At 47.4% G+C, this 23187-nt stretch overlaps 1 protein-coding gene across 1 annotated transcript in view; it reads left to right on the forward strand.

Moving 5' to 3' along the window:
- Nucleotides 1–470: 470 nt before the first annotated feature.
- RNF125 (ring finger protein 125) overlaps nucleotides 471–23187 on the forward strand; it is a 32202-nt gene continuing 9485 nt past the window's right edge. Inside the window, exons 1-4 of the mRNA XM_069620969.1 lie at nucleotides 471–978; nucleotides 11507–11660; nucleotides 13625–13719; nucleotides 17363–17468. Of these exons, the coding sequence (XP_069477070.1) occupies nucleotides 818–978; nucleotides 11507–11660; nucleotides 13625–13719; nucleotides 17363–17468 (516 nt within the window). The 5' untranslated portion in view covers nucleotides 471–817. The remainder of the gene's footprint in view (nucleotides 979–11506; nucleotides 11661–13624; nucleotides 13720–17362; nucleotides 17469–23187) is intronic.

Below are 23187 nucleotides of genomic sequence, written 5' to 3' on the forward strand. Positions count from 1 at the left end.
CCATCATGGAGGTTCAAATGTAGCAGCGTTGCGATGCCAGGGGTGAACCGTTACAACTTTGAAAGGTTAAGAGTGGTGGCAAAAAGCGCTCTCGTATTGTTTTTGAGAGTTGAATGGGATGGGGGTCTTGTGCGTCGGGTAATATTACAGAACATAAATATATATATAATCGCGGTTAGCCTACAACACGGAAGGAGACATCGGCGGAATTGCAACAAAGAGATTTGCATGAAAGTAGTTATGGCATTTCTATAGGATGGCCCACCCACTCCCCAAATGACACACCACGGAGGAATACGATTGAGGGTACGGAAATCATGCCAACATGTTTGAAAAACAAGAGGACGTTATTTTACTTTATTTTCCATTCTGAAAAGTGCCGAGCTGGAGTGCTGCGCTGTGGGCAGGAGTAACTCGAGGACACCCGAGCTCCGGGGCCTAATCTTGCTGCCTCAGCAGTGTGCCAGCGCGGGGGGCGGGGGTGTCCCCGGCGCAGTGTGCTCCGCTGGGCCGCAGGTTTCGGGTTTCACGTCCCTGTGTTTACAAAGCTGGCAGCCAGCAGCTGCTCCATAACAATAGCTGCGAGTGCGCAGGGCAGCAGCGGCCACCACCACCAGCCAGGGGCAGAGCAGGAGGGCAGCAGCACGGACCTCCGCGGCCGGAACTAGGGCAGCCACCTTCGGACAGCGAAAAGCCACCGGAAACGGGCAGCGAGGCCATCATCATCACCTTCCCCCCGCCGCGCCGCGCGGACAGGAAGAAACCCGGGCCCAGAGAGGGAGAGAGAGAGAACTGGCAGCCGCGGACTAAAGTAAAGATGGGCTCCATGATCGGCAGCGCGGCGAGGGAGAGAGAGGAGAGCGGGGCCGCCGCCGTCGCCTCCTACCCCAAAGCGGGCGACTCCGAGCCCTCGGCCTTCTACTGCTCCGTGTGCCTGGAGGTGCTCTGCAGGCCCGTGCGCACTCGCTGTGGACACGTGTGAGTTAGTTACCCTGCATGCTCAAGCACACTCCATAAAGTCTGCAAAGTTCCAATTTCATGTGCGCCACGTGGACGCCCCTTCCTTTTTTTTAAACTTTCTTATTATTGTAAGTCGTCTATGCTGTTTTTTCTTTCTCTTTATACTAAGTTAATGTAATCCATCTTTGTTCTCTGGTCTGTGACTGTCCACTATGTGTGTAATCATTTGGGAACAGCTATGGTGCTGCAGGGAGATGGGGGTTCGTACGCAACGTGCACGTCTGGTTCGACTGGAGGGAGAGGTATAATGTGGACAAAGAAAGCCTCCGGTTAGTCCTGCCCCTTTACTGGGACTTTCTCCCTCTGTGTTGTGCATTTGTCGTAATTAATTTGCTCCCCTTTTCCCTGGCGTTCCGCACACTAGACCCCTCTACCACTGCCGCTCGTATTCCTGTCTAGGTGTCCCCCACTGCCAGTTAAAGAGGACCCCGTGTTGGAATTTCTGAAGCCCTCCCTCTTTCGGCCCTGCTGCAGCTGGCAGGATTGCTCCCCCGGGGCTCTGGAGCAGCCTTTGTGCTCAAGCCACGTGTTTTCCAAGTACAGTAGCGTGCGCACCATCCCCGGCTCAGCTCGCACGCAGTTCACTTCAGTCTAACCGACTGCACACAAGTAGATTGTGCAAGGAATCGCGGCTGTGGTTAAAACACTGCCTCTGTTTTCAAAGACGTGTCCTTATGATTGCAGACATACACACCTGTTGTACAGCTGAAGATGCGGTGCGATACAAACGCCGAATAGTAATCCCCTTTCTAAACCGATAGAAGTAAACATACTAGAGAGGTGGGGTGTAAAGACTGTGTATCCAAAACACCTGACAACATATGGACAGTATTACTAATGCTGTACCCCAACCATCTGCCTGGAAACCAAGAAGCACGACACTCCGAGGTTTTAGCAAAAACCTTTGTGTACATCGGAACCGGAAATAGAAGCAGCACCCTCTCTGCGCCATTTTGCAACTGCCTGCTTTGAAGCCCAGCAACCACGCACATATGCCTGCCATGTTTTTGAGAGAACACAGAGAGGTGTTTATATGTGTAAGACACGTTGATCTGTATGGGAATGCTATTAACTGAGGGTCCCAGGCGTGTTACCCTAATTCCACCTGCAAATCAGAGTAGAACTGGTGGCAGGCCTCTCAAACCAACCAGACACCAAGGAAGGAATTAGATGTCTGATTTGTGTGAGGATGCGGGTGATGCTTGTCAAGTCAGTGATGAGTAACCATTTTTGGGTGGGTGATGCACGTTTGCTAGTGGGGTGAAGCTATTGAACTCCAGAGAGAAGGCCTGACTTTTTGATGGGAATAGGGAAATGCGTCCAGGTCAGTATGGTGGAGGAAAATGAACGTGGTTAAACCACAATGTGCCAAGCCACGTGGCTTCGAGCTGGAGACCATTCCACGGAGAGAGGCCTGGCTAGAATTGAGCATTGGATGGATGTTTTGCTAAGAAAGCCATCACAATTTAAATTCAGTTCATAAACAGAGTTTTAGACCACGGCTTTGTGTGCATTAATGTGCACAACGTGTACCTCTGACTCTGCTATTTTCAAGTGTGTTTCTTTTTTTGTATGTGCCTTGATGCACTGTCCTGGATGACAATTCTCATTACGAAAAGCATACAAAGTTTTCCACTTACGCCTTGAGTTTTCATAGTCAGATTTAATGAGCGTATACATTACAAAAGAGAGGCTCCACTCTGTTCCCACATACTGTAATATATTACAATTCACTTAAAACTTTAATACCCCATTGTTGTTCTGTGCCCTGGCTCACTGTGCAGAGAATCACGCCTTTCACATCGGGTTTCTGGCCTGAGCAGCAGACAATGTAGCTTCATAAAACCGCCCACCATTGCCTGTTTATTAGGCTGTGCCAAGCACAGTGGTCACGATGAGACTTTATTTGTTAGGGTCAATTATATGATGGAAGAAAGGGGCTGGTGTTTTAGCTTAAAGATCATTTCTTTGGCTTACTCGCCCCAGCAAAAGCATAATTCCCCTCTTCTGATGCCCTGGAGCCCTGCACTTCCACAGCAGTGATTCCTGTTCACATCACAACAAAAAGTCACATTACATTCCATGGTGAAAATAACCATGCGTTCATTACAGTGAGGCAGCACTCTTTTCACTAGGAAGCACATGATATTAGGGTTGGCAATACACCTCCATATATCGGCGGGCAAAGGATGCAGAGGATCAAGTCCCTTTGCATCATCCACAGGGATTTCTGGTTCCTGGGACCCCGCTACACCCAACTCTCCCTAAATACCTCCCTGTTAGATCCCTTCAGTCTTCTAGCTCCAACGCTCTGCAGATCAGACGCTTTTCCAAGCAGAGAGTGGGGGGGGGTTAGATCTCTGTCCTCAACAGGAGCCTCCTTCTGGAATGGTCTCACTGCCCCTCTCAGACTTGAGCCGGATCTCCTTAAGTTTCGGAAGCTCCTCAAGACCCTCCTTTTCTCTTCTTCCTTCCCTCTCCCTTGCTAATGCTCCTGCTCTGCTGCATTGTCTGACTCCTTCTGAGTCCTACTGGACACCAGGCCCTCCCCGACCAGCCCACCCCTGCCCTCGCACTTACCATGTGGACCTTCCCTCCCCTTGACACACACCTAGCCCCTTGGGCCATCTTCCCCGTCCCCTTCTCTTGCACCCACTCCCCTCTCCCTCACACTTCTTGTTACTGCACTTGCATGGTCCGAATGACACATGGCCTAGTAGAACCGTTATTGTTATTTTTCTTCCCTGTCCTCGCAGGCCCCCTTTCTTTTGTCTTGTGGTGCATTGAAACACCATTGGCTGCATAGGCACTTTATAAATACACAATTAATAAATAAAATAAAGCTTCCATCTTGTGGTTCAAATCTGTGTCTGTGTGCCACGCTCCACCATTCGTCTTTCGGGGTTCAGCAAGGTGGTTGCCATTCAGGTGGAGAATGTGAATGACCTGTTAATTTACACCTGCATTGCTTACAAGGCAATTGGGCCGTCTGTGTTCTACATCTCCTTATCCTGGGACTCGTGTACAGGCCCATGTACACGGGCCAAAGTGCAGGTTTTCATTAACACAGCAGGGCCACTATGTATCATTAGCCTGCAGCTCCCTCTAGCGGTGACAAAAACCGGGCATCCTGGCCACGTGATCACGCTTTTTCCCAGTGTGTGGTAATGCTGGTGCAATGCAGACAGGCGGCTGAGCGCTGTTTAATGCGCGGTGCAAATACTGCGCATGTCTAACTTTGCACACTAGTCACTCTCCATACTGTTTAAGGCAGAAAGTGGGCTGGCATCGTGAAATGGTCCAGCCTCTGCCCAACCAACGCAGTCTTGCCGGAAAGGGCCCAAGCAAAAGATAAGGCACATCTGGATTCCTATGCATACTTCCTCTTGGGAAGTGTGCTATTTCCTTTTCGATAATCTTGCAGACTCCAGATGTTGGAGTGCATAGAGCGAGAAGGGTGTTTAAGTCAATGTTGTGTGAGCCTTTTCCCGAACACTAGTAATCATGCGGAATAAAAGCTCTGCACACGTGCGAGGTGTATTCCGCTTTCTGAACACCGCCTCTTTCATTTTGATGTAAGCTTTGCTCACATACGTACAATACACAGGGCTGGCAACCTCACCCACCAGAACTTCAGAGCCTTGCCACGGTGTTAAACACGGCATCTTTTCTACAGTACAATATTAGTGGAGATATACAAGATATGTTTTCATTTTAACATATTGACCAGAGACTTTTCATAACATTTGTAAAGAAAATGTAATCATGTCAATGGACTCGGGGACATAGAGAACTTAAGTTGCAAAACACCCTTCGGAAAACTGAAATCCTGTCCTTAGCCCGCCTTTCCCTCTTGACGAGGCATCCTCAGTATCCGCCATCACTGTAGAGTAGTCCCTCTAAAAAAGAAGTCTGGGAGGACAACATCCCTAGCATGAATTCATGATTTGCCTCTGTGCGCTATGTTGAAATCAGTAGTTCAAATGCTCCCGAAGAATGGCCTACCCTACATACCAGGAGAAAACCCATTGCATCACTGTCCGGACTATCATATCACAAGCTACAAGAAGGGCACACTAATCTTTGGCTTAAGCAAGGTCCAGTCCAGTGGCTGCAGGCCAGGATCTCATTCGAGATCCGGTGTCCTGCGTGCAAACGCCTGCGAGGCTGCCCGCCATGCTACCTACAGGAGAACAATTTCTGATACACCGACCCGAAGACGGAGTGCTAGACCCGGGAGAGAACCTCCAAGAAGGCCTAAGACCCACCCCAAACCTGATGTCTTTCAGGACCAAACTCAAGACCCATCTGTTCCATTAAAGCACCTAGGTGGAACGTCTGCTGAATACTCGGAAGCAATTAATGTATGCATTGTGCGCTCTTCAAATAAACATTCAACAATGAACAAAATATATATTTTTTTCCCACGGAAGCTTTTATATGGAAGCGTTTATATGATATGATAAGACATTTCTAACGCGTCTGTACACAAGTGTTTCATGCTGGTAAGATAGCTCAGCGGGTTGAGCGCTCGCTGCTGCGATCTGAGCGTGATCTGCAGGTCGGCAAGGCCAACTCAGCCTTTCTTCCTTCCGAGGTCGATAAATGAGTACCAATTTCGGTTGGGTGATATTGTATGTAAATATGTGCTCTGTACAGCACTTTGGATTAAGGCACTATATAAATAACACATCATTATCTAGGACAAGAGGGGGGCAAAAACAACAATTTTACTAGGCCCAGTGCCATTCAGATCGCGCGAGTGTGGGGAATGGGGAAGTGCAGGTAATACAATAAGTGCAGCCAGCGGATGGCTCATAAGTGCAGAGAGAAGGGACTGTAGGGTTGCAAGTACAGACCCTTAAGTGCCGCGGGAGCCAGTGCAATGGCAACTGGACATGATGGAGCCCGGATCCGAGTTCAGAGGGTATCCAGGTGACTAGTGCGCGGACCAGTCAGGTACATCAGCAGGGGAGAGGAAGAGAGAAAACGGAAGCTTGAGTAGCCTGCACCACAGCAGTGGGGACGCAGTAAATGTGTGCCCTTGCCTCTCCTTGGAAAGATAACACAGTGGGCTGAATACGCTAGATCTAGAAATGAAAAAACAAAATCTAGGAAGAGCAGTAGAACGTTCTGTGTGGCACCTAATATTTTTTTCTTGTATTTTTTAAAGCGCAGACCTAGCTCGAGAGCAGTGGTGCGCTGTACAGGGTGTGGGTAGCCGGCATCTTTTAACAGTAGTACAGTACTGTGAGGTCTGAGCATCAGTATTTGCGTTCATTGAAATTAGTTTTTGGTTAGGCGTTGTTGAAAGAGCTATGTTTTGAAAGATTTGTGAAAATGGAGAATTGGGGGTTTGAGGGGGGGTGCATTCCGAGTCGACAGCGGGATCGAGTTCCACAGGGTGGGTTCATGACAAGAGAAGGATTGTTTGCGGGTTCTCTCTTTGTGGACGGGTTGTGATTTAGGCCGGTTGGTCGATTTGCTGCCCTCGTGCAGGAGTCTGTTGAGTGGGGACTAGTGGAAGGGAACTCACGTGATGAGGGGTTGACTGGCTAAATAACTTTCCCTGTCTTAAAGAGCGTGACCATTTCTGTCCACCGCTGGTTTGAGGGCATAAACACCCACAGAAAAAAAATCACACCGGGCGATGGGTGAGTTTAGCTAATTTTGGGGGATTTGCAAAATGCTTGAAAGGGCAAGAGAAATCATTAATTAAAAAAGGAAAATGACCCCTGCACTGATGTTGAAGGTCTGGCGTTAATCAGTAACTTTTACGATGAACAAAGGCCCATGTGTCTGCTGGTCTGTCACACATTGGACCTCCCCTCCATGGCAGCTGCCAATGCCTCGTTGACGTTTGCTCCCTAATATTCCTACCTCGGATGTGACCCCCCCTCCTCCCCAGTGCTGGGTATTCCAATCTGTTCAAAAGCAGCATAAAATAGACGCCATTCAGGGCTTCCTAGAAAATGTGTCACTGTTGGCCTGGTGCCAGGGGCTGTAATGGGAAACACAGTGGAGCGCTCTGTTGGACTCGAGCTGCTGTGCAGACTGCAACCGAGGGGCAACGCACCGCGACTCCCCCTCCAGGAGCCTTTGTCGTCTTCAGTGGCTAACCGTGCGGTTTGGTCCCTCTACAGTTTCACCGGCACCACACTCGCCACCTGTTAAGAGCTGTGGAACTGCAGTGGTAACACTCGGAACTATATATGAACTTCACAGCACACCTGCAGCGGGGCTGTCCGAGCTGCAACGTGGTGTTTAGTATGAAGTAGGACAGCCACAGCACGTGGAAAACCTGCCAGTCGGGCTAAGCCCTTTGCCTCTGGCTCCACCGGGCCCTGTGAATGCAGCCTTTCATGTCTGGCCTCAGTGCCTGCAATAGGCGGTGATATTAAGCAGGTGGGGCGCGACCCATTGTCCATTCCTCTTCGGGTTTCTCCTTTTGTAATGCTTATTTATATAAATGCTTTCAAAGCACGGGTACTGGTGCCCTCTGCCGAGCTACACTGAAAGGCAGGTGGGCATTTCACAGCAGGACTCAGTTGCTTTTGTTAGGGTAATACTGGCAGTTCTCAGCAACGCCCGATTACTCTTAATAGGACAGTACTTTAATGGAGCCGTCTCGGCACTTGATATGATGATAGTTAATTTATATAGCTCCTATACACAGTGTGTTTCAAAGTGCGCCAAGAGAGAACAAGGGAAAATACAATGACATTCTTACAGGCCATGAACAGTAAGGATGTGAAATGAACTATTGTACTGGGCCTGGCGACATGTCAGATAGAGCAAAAGCTAAAGGGAGGGGGAGAGTGGGAAGGGAATGGAAACAGACAGTATCTAGTTAATTGTAACGGGGCAGTGCCAGTGCACCAATATTTATTAGCTGACTCGGAATATGGGCATTAACCACTGGTATTGCCTGCGCTGTGCCATCGTTTTGACTCGCCACACCTCCCTTGCCTCCCCTTTCTCAGTCCTCTCTCCTCCAGACTGCCTTTTCTGCCCCGGCTCCGGCATCCAGTGCGCGCCACAATCTTAAAACCAATTAGCAAGAGATTAGTAAACACAATATTCAGGTGCCCATGCTGCAGAAGCATTTTGTCTTGGGGTGGGTAATGGGTTACCAGTTTATGGGGCACTTGTTATATTTTATCAACCGACTGAATGGTGTTGCCCCATCAGGGGGCAAGGTGCACACGCTCTAGTCACTGGCCTTAGTATAGGTTTCACCCGTTTGGCTCGTTACTCCTTGGCAGTGCCTTAAGTGGCGCTGTAAAAGGAGCCGGGGCTCATCAAAGGGGCGGGACCCAAAGGCGGGTGGTCACCTGCCGCCTCGTTAGGCCACGCACCCTTGACGAGCCGCGGCTCAATCGGCTCCAGGCGCCTATGCCAGGCAGCCTCATCCCACCTGGGGGAGAAGGTGCTGGTCTCTGCATGTATTTGCTAAAGGCTCGCCTGGCAGGAGACAGTGCCCCACCTTTTCGGCCTTAATGGTGGCGGCTGCCCCTCGCAAAGCTGGGGAGCGGCAGCATCAGCATTAAGGCTGAAAAGGTGAGGCCGCTGGAACCGTGGCCTTTTTTCCTAAAGCCTGAAACTCCTGCACATTAAACTAAGTAGATTTGTATTGGCGAGGTTCTTGCTGCTGTATCTTGATAATATATTTTAGCATGTTGTGGATCTCCTCTGCCTGTAGGTGAGCCTGCTGTGCTGGAAAGCTCTAGAATAATGGTAAAGCTTCGTGGGTCCCTTGTAGCCAGTTAACACTGATCCACACAAAGCCTTGGTCATACGACACTTCCTTTTTCCACTTCTGTGGCTTTTTTTGACTTAGCATAGTGAAAGAGTGCCGCACACCGTTCACCCTCTCAGCTCCCCCACAAGGGCTAGCTGTAAAGGGGATCCGTAAACGTATTGTCAATATTTGGATTCAGAGAGCAGCTTTCCGCCTGCCTGTGTGTTCTGCAGGGAGCAGTGTCAGACGTGCAGACAGTTGTGCACCTGTTGTAGGGGGCCAATTGTCAGGCCGCTCCTAGATTATCAATTAGCGCCTCTTAACTGTTTGAAGAATGGGCGTCATTTCAACCTAGAATGTCCCACTGATGCTCCTTTTTTTGATGGGCCCATGTACACAAAAGGGACGGGAGGATAGCTCTGTGGCAACGTGCAGGTCTTGGAAGCAAGGCTACGCCGACCAAACACAGGTTCGAATCCCGGGTCTGCTTGAAAAAAGCGAGTGCAATATAAATAACCTGCACTTCCACAATTCAGTGACACTAGTGCTTAGATACCTAGGCTACAAATAAATGCAAAAAAAAATAAATACGTAACTGCCACAACTGGATCAGAACTAGAGCATCACTAATCTGCGACATAGAAACACAAGCATTCTTTGAATAATTCTTGGATTCTAATTGAATTCACACACGATGATTGGAGTAAATAGGCAGAGGCGTCCAGTGTGCCCCGTTTTCTTGGATACTTTTAGCCTTCTGTGCAGCCCCACGATAATGCGCATATGACAGACTACGTACGCAATTTGCACTGAGATTGGAGCTCAAGGTTGCCATTGAAGGCATTCCGCCTAACAGAAAGAAAGCCGTCAGTCAGCATGTCAGAAGAGGTCACATGTGGGACACGTATCTTCTAGCCCTGGTAGCTCATTCATCAAACCGCGTGGCAGGTTTAGAGAGGCCATCTTGTTTGGGACCGCAAATGGGCTCTTTGTTTCACCTACTCCAGTGATTCTCCCACAGAGCTGCCATTTACTGCCATGACATGGAGACGGTTGCTAAATTATGTCCACTACATATATATATATAATCTATCCAGCTGTCTATCTATATATTGACTGAAAAAACTTTAGTTAAGGGACAGTTACAGTGACCTCCCCGTCTATGCTATGCCGGTACACCTGGATCCTCTCAGTACAGCTTAGCTGTTTCTGAAGAGTGAGCCCTCATCCAGGAGCAGAGCCCAAACCATGCTCAGCAGGCTCGTGTGCCTGTGGGATCCCAAGGGCTGAAGATGGAGGCAGTTAGGAATGAGAAAGCCACAGCACGGCACATTGGGATGCAGTTTTGCTGGTAAAGCTGATTCTGCAATTTTTTATATTCTGCTCAATTGATATGATATTTCTTAAAAAGCTGAAGATTATTACTTGATATGATATTTTCTGGACCTGCAATAAGTGCTCAAATATTGTCTTCAATAATCCCTGACTAACCGTTGCTATGATTTATTTCTTGGTGCATTTGGTACCCGCCCTACATGCATGGAATATGAGACATCAGTATGTCGGATCTGTGTATTCGCGTCCAAGTGCAATTTGGCAAATCCAAGCCCAAATCCTGAATCTCGCCCCCAACTCTTTCTGTTTCCCCTTGGCCTCTGAATTGGTTTAACCCATTTGGCTCCTTCTGCGCCTTTTTTGCCTTAACTGGGAGCTCTGCCCCCCATACCCTTCTACACCCTCCCACTACCCACAACTTTGCCTTCACCACCCCAGGATCTCCCTCTCTCCACCCTCACCTCTTCCTCCCCTGATTCCACCATAGCCGCCCCAATATCTCCTTACCTGTTCTTTCTCAGCGGCCTGATGCTCTTACATGCTTTGCGTGGTGTAGAGAAGTCAAGGAAAGCTTTCTATGACTGTGTGCTCGGCACATAGACACAACAGTGGGGTGTAATTTCAGTTACCCATCTTCATCGAGGATGGATTCAGTGAATTCCTTCTTGCATAATATGGGTAAATCCAGTTTGTCATGCAATCTGAATGCACAAGTTACAAATATGATCAGCTGTGGTTTGCCATAGGGAATGTTTACCATCCGTTTCTGAATGCTGTATCCTACTCTGATGTTATGGAAGTCATAATCACCAGTGACTTAACGGAAATGGGATACAGCTTTTTCTGTAAGGAACTGTTGCATGTTGTTTTTGGGTTGTTGGGAGTACATGGGTGAGAGAAGATGGTACTTTTTATGTTGTGTATGGATCCCTTAGGCCTCCACTCTACACCCACTGCAATGGTGGTCTTGAGCTCTGATCATGGACAACTCAAGCTTCACTCTCCTTGTCTATCAGATGCCATCCGGAACCTCACAGTGCTATATCTAGCCTGTTTTGTAGACTGTTGGGAACTGGAGGCAGTTGGTTTCAATGATGTGTTGAGTATCACACCAGTGTAAACCTTCTTTACATCCTTTGCCTGTGTCTTGGAAAGCATGCAAACCTGTTCACTGCATGATATCATACTACTCGCAGCACCTGTCACTTTATTTCCTTTATTCCACAGCATGACAATATATGGTGTTGCAAGTGATGGCCATGACCATGTTTCGAAATCAGTGGGTGAAGACCATAGCAAGGACTGCATTAGAAATATGGCCTGAAAAATTAGCTTCCATCAGAGATATAATCTGCTGTCATCTGGCGCCCGTGTATGGATTTCTGATGTTTTCTGTTCCTTGCTTTGAAGATTTTGTCGTTCCTGTCTTACTGCAAGTGTCCAGAGCAACACCTATGCCTGTCCGTACTGCCGGGCTCATTTGTCTGCCGAGGGAGTTCCTGCAGCCGACATTATCAAGAAGATGAAGACTGTGTTTCAAAATTGTGAGGAATGTAAGCAAAAGGTAGGGTACTTACATTTCTGTTAGAAGTATCTATGCATATTAAATTAGCGTGATTAAAATTGAACATAACATGGCTTGAAATTGATCCCGTACCATGGTACTCATTCACCCCATGTTGTGCTTACTGGGCTAAATGTACTTTGGAATTGCTTGGTTACCTGGCTATTCCTTTGCCCATTCTTGTTTATTTCTTCCGATGGTTTTAGACCCAGTCACAGCATTAGCTTTAGAAAGTTTTATGCCATGTAGTTATTGTCCATGGTAATTAAATGTTTTTATGTTCGTTCGATTTCACTGTTAGCTGTGTTTTTAAATGTGTATTCATAATGATTATTGGGTTGAAATGCTGTGCAGAAAATTATGTAATGTACTTTGGATTGAAAAGTGGCAATGTTTCCAAAGAAAATCTTTATTTCATTTGATTTAATTTGAATGCACTTCCACTGGGACTGTTTAAGACATCTCCATGTGGCTTAGTATCTATCACCCCTTAACCGGACCCACAACCATTCATACTGCCACAACCAGGTGTAGTGCCCTTCCACCCCCGAGATCCAGAAAAGTCATGATTGCAAGATAGCGTGGCTATGGGTGCTTGGGTTACAACTGTGCCTCATCTGCTAGTTCCGTATGTGCTCAAATAGCTCATGCAAATGACCTTTTATCCGCACACGTGCATTTTTATGTAACACCAATTGCCATTTGTCTTTCTCTGTGTCCTTTTTTTATAAGTCAATTGAAGGAATGGTTCGCCCAAAAAAATTTATTTCAAAAATAGATAGGCAACATAAAAAAAAAACGATTGGCATTTTTTTTTTTTCGAAGTCCCTATGTAAAATTTTGAGCAATTCAAGCTCAAAAATTGAAAAAGCAAGCACATGGGCGCATCCATTTTGTGAAATGGCTGCCCGCCTGTGCTGGCTTTTGTGGCACTAATGAAGGAAAAGCCAGCCAGCTGTAGTAAACAAAAGCTACCACTGGGTGGCTTTTCCTTCATTGCTGCCGGGACTCAGAGGACGCAGACTGAAGACTACAGGCACAAGGACGTTCTATTATATATGATTGAGTAGCCAATGCATACTAAGGGGCTGATTAGAACACGCTTGATGGTATGCTCATTCAAAAGCCTCCCCTGCTCCTACTCCTCTATTTGAAGATTAGAACACGCTTGATGGTATGCTCATTCGAAAGCCTCCCCTGCTCCTACTCCTCTATTTGAAGTGATTCCTTCTCTAGGAAACTATAAAATGAAATAATGAAAGAATACATGAACACTTTAGACAACTCATACTCTCTGGGATTCCTTTTGGTTGCGATCTTTAGTCACTAATTTGACACGTTCTTTTCCCAACTGTCATGCTAAGTCATCAAGATACCTCCAAATTGGGGAAGTGTTTGGTAAAATGGGATACAGTCTTCTGACCTTTCATGAACCCTGACTGGAAAATGAGGTGGACTTCCTGCTCATGTTGTACATTTGGGGGGAAGTAATAAGAATATGAGGGGTGCCATTTAATCCTCAGAAGGGAACTCTCATGGAGGCAACCAGGCTAGAGCTGAATTTTCCGTGGAGTAGATCGGCGGCGAAAGAGGAGGACCTGATGGATTTATGTGTTGGCATGACTGGAAGAAAAGACCCAATTTACTGTGTTTTGGGTAGTTAGGATTTCAGCATTAGGGATAGACAGAACTTCTGTAGGAGTTCCAACCGAGAAAAGAGTGTATTGATTCTGTGGGTTGGAGTTACAAAGCATTTGGCATGTTATGTTCGTTGCCCATGTCTAACCTGTCAAAGTTCGACTGCTGAGTCCCTTGTGGAGAAATTCAACAATGCTTAACGTACTGGAATGGTAATGAAATACGTAACAAGCCAAGGATGGGTTAGCTATTTCTTATAAGGTTTTAAAGGACATTTTGTAAAGGATGAAGAGGTTCAATGAATCAATATTCCTTTTTTTTTATAGATATGCCTGAGTGACATGAGGGATCACCTAAATATGTGCGACGATTATTTAAAGAAATATGGACCCCTGCAGGAACTTGGAAACTGCCTACCAAGGTATTGTGTCATGGGCATGCTACCAATATCCACTAACAAAACACCTGCGCCGTGGCACTGATCTGAAAGCACCACCGAATCCTCCGATTCCAGCTCTTTCTTTTCGATTTTCTTGACCTTCCAGTTTATCTACTATTTTGAGGGTATGGGGAGAATATTTTCTGTCCACCTGTGAATTTTATGGTTGATTCTGAAGTATGCTACCTCAGAAATCCACAGACAAGGATAGTAGTTTTAAGTTGTTTTATTAAAGTTTGAAATAACTAGTATGGAGAAACTGGGACAGTTGAAAGTAAGGGTTTCCCCGCGACTCGCTTGACCTCCTGGTGGGCTCCCGCCACCCTTTCCCTGGCCCCCCTGCCACCCAAATTCTGTCTGACATTCTTCAGCAAGGCACCCCTTCTATCTAAGTCTTTTTGATCCTATAAGCAATTCATGACACTACGGCCTTTTTCTTTGGAGTTTGTTCTATCTCCCCAGGGACTTTCTTTGGGATAGCACTAGCCCAGTGGTCTTCAAACTAGGGGGCTCTCTGAAGGGGGCCCAGACTCTTTAAAAAGGGATTACGAAGACTGTTTTTACTATAAAAAAAAAGGATTATGGTGACTGCATGTCTGCATGTAACAGAAAATATAAGCAGTAGAAAATATGCATATATTGTCAAGAGCCTGAGCACTCCGCCACCCCCTCCCTGGACATTCTTTGGGCCCCATGGGTGGGGGGGCCCAGAAACAATAGTGTTACTCAAAGGGGTGGGTGAACGCTCGGTTTGAAAAAGTTTGAATTGAATACCACTGCTCTAGTCTGTCAGGCTGGCCAATATCACCAGAGTTTTGATTGCAGTTTCTCCCCCTCACACACACTCTTGCTCTTTCTCTTTCCTCCCACTATGTCTAACTCCCTTCTCCCTCCATGATCGCCCCTTCTCTCTCTCTACCTGTTCCTTGTCCCTACTCCTCTCACTTCTCCCATTACGCTCTCCTTCTATCTGCTCTTTCTCTCTGTTCTGCCACTCCTGTACCACTTGCTCCTCTCGTCTCCCCTCACTCCTCACCCCTACCCCTCTACCTGCACCCCTCGTCTATCACCCTGTCTCCCTCAATAACCCCTGTCTACTCCTTGGTCTCCTGATCTTACACACTCTCTCCGCCTGTCTCTCCCTACTACTTTCCTTCTTCTACTCTCTGCCCTCCGCCCTACTGGTCCTACTACCACCTTTAACTTTCTCAGCACTCTCCTGCCCCACACTATCTGTCACTTAAACTCACTCTCACATCCTCTCTAAATTCCCCTACACTCCCACATGTCTGTGTCACTCACATTTACACTCAGCTTACTTCACTGCACTCAACTGGTACCATCCTCTTCTGCACACAATACCTTACCTGCACTGTCACCGAATACTTCCCCTTGCCTGTCCTTTTAGTCCATGATTGCTCTACCTACACTCAGCTGAACAGCTTCCAATCTCCTCTGTGCTGCCTGGGCTTTTATAGCCCAGCCTACCCCTCTCGGCTCCCATTGATCTCCCTGGTCACATGCTCAGCGTGGCCAATCTTGAGCTAAGCAATCCCACTGGCGGTTGGGACATCCCCTGGAAGGTTTTAGCCGCACCCCCTTTTAAATCATGTATTCAGGCTGCTTGTTTTCTATGCAACTTTCTCCTTGTGCTGGTGAGTTTTGTTCACAAGTTGGTTTGGAGAGAGTTTATGTTCCTTCCCTGCTCCCGTGCAGTCCTTGCTCACTCTCAGTTCCTTTTCTGCACCCATTCCCGTCCCCTGGGGTCAGTCTGGGTTTGATAGGTCGAGCATTGGCAGGGAAAATCCCAGTCCACATGCAAACAACAATTTCTTAAGAAAAATATTAAAAACCCATCCAGCCGTATAAATGATTCTTTGCAACATTGTTATAAAATGCATCTGCAAGCAGCGTTTCAAACAAGGTCTAAAATTCCAGCTGGTGTGCCTTAAACACAAAAAGTGATACAAACAAACAATTGTACAACTTCTGTTATTTTTTTATAAATAAATCCTTGAATACGCCATCTAATATTAGATATAACTTATATTCAAATTAATCTTACTCGTGTCTAAATCTGATGTATTAGGTTAGAGAATTAGACTGCACAGTGATATGATATAACACAATTTACTATTGCACATATTTCGCAATGATCAGATCTTACATTGTTACATTTCTGCAGCAACGCCTGGTTGCAATATAACAAAAAAATGTGTCTTTTTATGAAGCATACACCCAATGCTTTATCAATAGGAAAATTGTTAGTGAGGCAATATGCCCTGAGGCGGCAGGCCGACTCTGTGGGTAACGGGCCGCCGCCCAAGTTAGGGGCCCTTGAGGGAAAAACAAGACCCCGTTAGCACCCGTGTAGAAAGCTACACGGGTGCTAAGGTGAGTGGGAAGGGGGAGCGGGCAAGGGAAGCGCCCGACACTTAATGAAAGCGCGCAGAACGTAGGCTTACCTTTGTCAATATAGCCCGCATTCCGAGAACTTTCATTGGCTTTGGGCGCCTCCGAGGGGGCTAATGATTAATAAGATTAATCAGAATAGATGTTATATACAAGATGTAAAATCCCAGATATTAGATGAACTATCCAAGGATTTATTTAGATATGTAAAATATTGAACATGTCATGGTTCTCAGATTTTTTTATTGTTTCTCATTTAGCCTAACAATTCTTGATGTGCATTATTACCTCATTCTCTTTTAATGTTCTTACTTCTGCCTTGTTTCACTTAAACTGTTATTTATTTCCCTAACGCTGCCAGTGCTTCCGTGATGGGTTTGCCTACCGTGACCGCTGCGCCCGGCAGGGTCAGACCTGTCGGGCACAGCAGCTCTGGCAGGTAAACATGTAGTTTGCTGGTCTGGCAACAGGGGTGCCGGTGAGTTTACCACTTGTCACGAGGCCCATTATCTGAGTGCTTTGCGACCTACTTGGACTGCACTCTAGAAACAATCTTAATTTTTATCCAGACACTATCTGGTAGTTTCAGTCCTGGGAAATGACTTTTGCAGCTCAGAATGTCTTCCCTACAGCGGCACGGATTAGGTCCTCTTTTAATATGATTTTTTTACCTGGTTTGTTTACCATTGGCATGTGAAGAAAAAGACTTTTCTCACTGGGATGACCCATCGGATGTTATATAGTTCTCCTACCTGCAGTTGTTGCACACCCTCTCGCCCGTGTTATTTTACAGCGGGAGCCCATAAGACTTGTGCTTGCTGCATGAGCTGGTGTGGCAGCAGCACCCATTGTAAGAGAAAAGCCCCTTTGCTGGCATAGTTGGCATCAGCGCGATGGGGGTGAGGGGGGATTGGCTGCATTTCCTCTCTGTGTATGTGATTGGCTATCATCTCTCACACAGAGAGCCATAGTTAATTATAGAAGCCGAACCACTGGATTTCAGCCAAGTTCGGCTGAAGACTCACTCGAAAGCGAAATTCAGATCACCAACATCCGAGGTATTATAAAAAAACATATGATTTCTCATGCACTATACTAAACGCATGATCTATGTGACTGACCTTTGAGTTTCAGCATGGACACTGCCTTATGAGTCGAAGGGACTTATAACTTTAATAAAATATACCAGTAACCCAGTTCTCTTTGTCCGCAGCGAGTGCTTCTATGCGTGCCCATACTGCCAGCCTGTTGTGGAGCTGGATGAAGATGGCCTGGTGCAGCACTGCCTCTCTAATCACAGTGCAGAAAGAAGACGTGTGGTGAGTGTCTTATAGCCAGATATGTTGTGGGGAAAAGGGGACCGTCACCTGGTCCTCAAACCAAGACGTAGAACTTTGAACACTGCAAGGAGACGCATCTAGTAGCATTGTAAACATTGATCAGTAGCTAGGAAAGTATATATCATATGTTAAGGTTTTTTAAGCAGTCAATGGACCTGGCGCCAACAGCAGTGCTTGCTTGTGATGGGAGTGGAGGCAAACGCTGGGCAACATGTCGCCAATGGAACAAGGCTGGCCTGTGTGGCAAGGGAAAAGATAATGGAGCCGAGAAAACTCGACCATAGCTTTCTACAAAACACACGGCTGTTGACTGGCAACAGAGCGCTGGCAGCGACTGTATTTATATATGATACAGCGTGGTCTGCAGAGTAAATGAAAAAAAACTCCTTTCATCATGCGCCACTTGCCTGCATGTTAATCCTGCTGCCGCCAGTTCAGAGGAGCTCTGGTGGTCAACCAAACATGCTACCCGGACGCGCCTGGCACCTTACTAGAAGTTGGTACACCGTGTGTGCAAGCGTCTTTTTGTGTTCCGCCGCAGATGCCAGCTGAGCTGTGGTGACCGCACAGGTGGAAGGGGCGCTGGAGCATCGCTCACTCGAGCTTGCGATTGCCAGGGCCTATATCGTTGCCCTGCCCGGTTTGTTTTAGTGTGTGTAGAAATCCATTCTGGATTAGATGTATAGTAAGGACAGTGGGGGAAACAGCTAGTGTGTGTATGGAAAGGGGGATTCTGGTGTAACTGCAGGGGGGGGGGGCGGGGTGAGCAGCAACTCCTCAATGAGTAGCAGACAAAGCAGCCTTTGTCAAACATTTGTTTCATTGTCTTTGGTTCAGGACCTTTGCAACGTCTCAAATGTGCCCGTCATGTCCTCCTACAAATTTAGTTTAAAACATCTCAATAGTCCAACATGTAAATATTAATTCAATGTATAAAAACCTAACGATTCCCTTTTGAACAATGTTTAAATCATTTAGAAACATTTTAAGCGACATAGTAAGCCCATTTGTCATACATCCTTCAACAATTACGTACAAACTTGCTCCAGTCCCGTATTAATCGCTATAATCAAGGTTCACGTGTGTTATTGGCAATCATACCCAGGAGAACATTTCCACATTAGTACCAAGATAACACAATGAGAGCGCCTGTCTTTGGAGCGTGATCCTGCTGTTGAGTCCCTGACTGCTGCTGTGCCTTCTTCTGGCTGCTAGTAGTTGGATCTAGGACCCATTTCCATTAGAACCATAGGGAGCTCTCATGAATTAGATTCAAGCCTTGTTCTTATGTGGCGACAGAGCTTAACGGGGAACCCCAGTGTTGGATTTTCACTTACAATCTCCCACCGGCTCTGTACTCGTCCACGTCACGCACCCTTCGGTGCATAAACACACATGTGGACCCTCGCTAGTGGTTTAAGCCTCTGGTCAGCGATACCTGCCGTTAAAAAAAGCACCGTCTGGCACTAAGGCGCACACAAACCCAGGTTGGGTAGAGCAGATTTCCCAAAAAAGCGCAGTTGCTTTAGCTTGCCCTCTGAGATTTACTTCACACAAGCTCAAAGGGCAATATGATTAGGGCAGTCGATCTCTGAAAAGATGGAAGGACTTTTATTCAGCGGGCCCCGTTGTGTCCAAACAGGTGCAAGGGGAGCCCGATGGATGCTTGCTGGTGAAAACAAGCAGAATGCTTTATAGATGTGCAGGAGCCAGTGCCTACAAAACGTGCCACCTCTCACAGAAGCGATTGAGTTTCCGTGCACAGTGAGATCTGCTATTTGCAGCCCACACCCCCTGTATGGTATTCATGACATGAGTCTGCGCAGATTCAAGGAGGAGCGGTTTAGTATGGCTCCACATTTTAACTTCCAATTAGGAGACCTAATGTTTATTTTGCCTTGTGACACTGCTCTTACAATTGGGCTCCCAGCATAAAATAGGACGAAAGCAAACCAGAGCCATATTCTTACTGCGCGGGGGGTGGAGGGAACAGCTACCATAGCCTACACAGCAACCCCCAAAGTAACGACACACTGTCACTAACTCAGGGGTTGCTGTCCCGAGTGAAAGTTGCTCTGGACTTGCCGAAACGGGCAGAGCTATTTTTTCTCAAGTTGACAAGGAGGGGCTGGGCAGGAACTCTGCCAGGGTCCCGTGTCACTGGAGGTCGATGGGTGTCGGTTCCCGCAAAACTGCATCATTAGCAGAGAGCAGTGACCTACACCGGCAGCCCCTAACCTTGGGGGAGGGGAGCTAGTGTGTATAGAACTGGTCTGAGCTCCAGACACTCTGATTTAAAAACGATACTTGTTGTGACAAAATTACGTTTTATTCTCCACGCCCAACCATCCTTCGTCCCCAATAGCATTTCAAGTTTCTGTACCAGGCACCAGGCAGTCATTTGCGCCTTTCTTCCTACTTGGGGCCTACACGGCTAGGGCTGAATTAAACGATTGCAGAAAATGAATGTAAAGTATGCTTTAGGATTCCAATTCACTGAACCTAGCACTTCAGCTGTAGTCCTTTGGGTTGAATTGGCATGCCAATATGTTGGCAGTGAAACCTAGCAAAGCTTCATTTCTCATTGTAAGGTCACTGGCTTCGGCCATAGATCTTGCACCCAGGGTGCAGTCTTTCCTGCGGGAGCTGACACATACTTCATCAGACTAGGTTAAGACACGAGCGCACGTGTGAGCTTCCAAGGCAAGGCTTTTAACCATGTTGCACAAAAAGATGGCTTTGGGTAAGAAAAATGTACACTCAAATGCACGAGTCCCTCGCCGTCTCCTCCTGAAAGTAGGGATGCAAGGCAAGCAGGGAAAGGGCTAGCATGGCAGGCGTGCCAGGGGGCTGCAGAAACACGCCTGCACTCCTCACAGTCCCGAAGCCTGGGACTTTACCAGCACCACCTGGAAACACATCTTTAATTCTCACAAAGCTCTCATCTCGAAGCAGGATTCCACTCGATGCATGGATTTCAAATGCCCAACTGAGGTATACAAATACATCTGTAAACTGATGTTCTGCACTCTAAAAGGGGGGCCGCTGGCCTATAATCAGAGTGGGGTGGCATACTCGGGAAGAGTGTATTGTTCATTTTCGGCCTACTGCATTTTCATGCCCACACCACACGCCTTCTGATTCTAGAAACACTGCTTCTTAGCTGCCAGCCCAAGGGTGCGGGTGCACCGTTTGGTCAGACTGGTCTTGTGACCTGTTTGTCAGGAATGCAGCCTGGCCTAAGTGGTGACCTCCTCCCCCATTCTACTGTTGGTGCACTACTGGTAGCCGCTGGGAACGGGAGGAGCAGGGCTTCAGAGTGCACTGGGCAGCGTGACGCCCGGGCGCCACTATTCCCAACACCCGCCTCTATTCCTGGCTCAGCTGATGCCGTACTGAGAGTCAGACTGAGAGGCCCGGCTCACGGGAAATGAGATGAGGTCAGGGGGTGGGCCTCGACGAAGGGACATCCATTTACTGCCCCAGGCCCCATGCGGCACAAGTGCGGCATGATAGAGGGCCTGGGGGGTTAGGTGCGGGGTGGGGGAACCAAACGACGCGAATAGCAAGGGGAGGGGCAGCCAAGCGGTGCCCTCACCTGCGGCGTAGCCAAGGCAACGCAAACATTCAGGGGGAAAGGTGTGAGAAAAAATAACAACAGGGGGGCAGGAGGAAGTCCTGCCCCCAGCAATCACAACAATGGGCCAACGCCAACGGGGTATAAGTATCCTTACGAAAGAAGTACAAACACCAACAGGTAAGGAGCTCACCTACTACGGGTAGGCTCCCAGGGCCTGGAACAGGGGGAGAAGGAAACGTTTTGCCACCCAACCCACCCAGCAAGGGGCGAGGAGAAAGAACAAGGAACAGGAACACCGAGTACTTCCTTCGGTACACGGTTACAGAAAGTCGTAGGCGGAGGCACGTGTCCAGGATCGGATGCCCCGGGTAAATAAGAACAGCCAAGGCGAGGGCGGGGCATCTACACCTCCTGGACACGAAGTGCCCAAAAGCGAGTTGGTGTCATTATTGCTTGTTATGTTTATTATTGGTGCTATTTTCTGTAGAAAATAAAATAGCCTACGGCCATAATTTTTTCCACTAACAAAAACTCTGTTTTATTACTGCAGTATCAGGGGTACCAGGGTTAGGGAATTAGAGCGAAGGGGAGCCCACACTACTCAGCCTGTTGACTCGCAGATATTTAAGTTATAAAGCGCAGTTTCCTTTTTGGCCACAGGGCGGCAGACTGCTCCCAATAGCTGTCAACAGTGGAGTAACTGCTGAAAATGTTGGGGGGACATGACATGTAAATGAAAGGGGCACCTGCCAAATGAGTGGGACAAAATGGTGTGCTACACAAGCTGGGGGGGACAAACACCCTTGCCACTCCCCCCCCCTAAAATGACACTCGTGGTTGGCAATGGACAGTAATTTGTGAATTAGCAGTACCATGCTCTAATTTTTTTTAAAAAATAATACAATTGGGACTTTTTTAAACCAGGCCCCTAGTCTTCCCGCAGCGCATTACGTTTCCGGCTTTCCTCATTCTGATGAATGAGGTCCGTCTGTGGCTTGACTCCAGGATAGCCGATACTCGGCCCTAATGAATTTGCACCTATGCACAATGAGTACACACACGAGGCATGTATTAAATGCAGTGTGCCAGTATCACAGTAAGAGAAAGCACCCGTAACCATGCAAGGGGCCCGAACCTGCTCATGCTTTTTCTAAACACAGAATGTACACACAGGTCCACTGGTGGGATGCCTGCATGGTGCCCAGCAAGGCCTTCAGAGGGACGCCTCGTGTCACTTTTGGGCATCTTGTATGCCCGTGCATGGCATACACGGGCATACATATGAGTAGCACTAACAATTCCTGCAGCAATAATCTTTGCATCATTGTTTGCTGCGTCATTGTTTTCAGTTAGTTTCGCTGTGTTCTTATATCACTGCAACTGAGGCCCCAGTCCCGTACCTAGGAAGATGCGCGTGCTTTTGTTAAGGGTGTAACTGACCACATTAATGTATAGTACAGGTGAAGCCCTAACTTCTCCACGGTAATATGCAAAATGTATTCACTGTTTGGCGCACCTTTGCATAAATCAATGTATAGCGAATGTGATCTTTGGATGCATTTCTTGTGTTTTCTATATGTTGTATTGTTTTATCTATCATTACTGAACACCATGACCCATATTTCTGCAGAGTTGAAGTATTTTTTAAAGCAGCATAACTTAATCATAATATGCTGTCAGAAAAACATTATTGATTCCAATGTACAGAGTGAGGCGCACTGGGCGCACCGTAACCTGCCAACCCTATGGCTATCATTCGCAATTGTAGCCCAATTCAGAAATTTAGAAATTCGGTGTGATCAGAAACCCTGTGCCCATCCAGCTAGCCTGTTACATACTGTGTACCTTTGCCTAGAAATGATGTGCCCTGTTCGGCAATGTTTCACTCATTCTGAAATCTAGCCATTCAGAATCCGAATGTGGGCCCATTATGACATATTGGGATCCTTCCATGTTATTGTGCCCGTCAGAAATGGCGTGCCCAACCAGGCCTGCAGTGGGTGCCCTTGATTATCGGGCAGCGGGTAACCAAGTGCCCAGTCAGAATTCCCTTGCCAGTTTGGCATTTCTTCACGATTTCTGAAATGTTCCATGTTGTGCCCCTTGGAAATTAGTCGG

Source organism: Ambystoma mexicanum, chromosome 5q, assembly GCF_040938575.1.
Source record: "Ambystoma mexicanum isolate Mex_15411 chromosome 5q, UKY_AmexF1_1, whole genome shotgun sequence".
NCBI lineage: Eukaryota > Metazoa > Chordata > Amphibia > Caudata > Ambystomatidae > Ambystoma > Ambystoma mexicanum.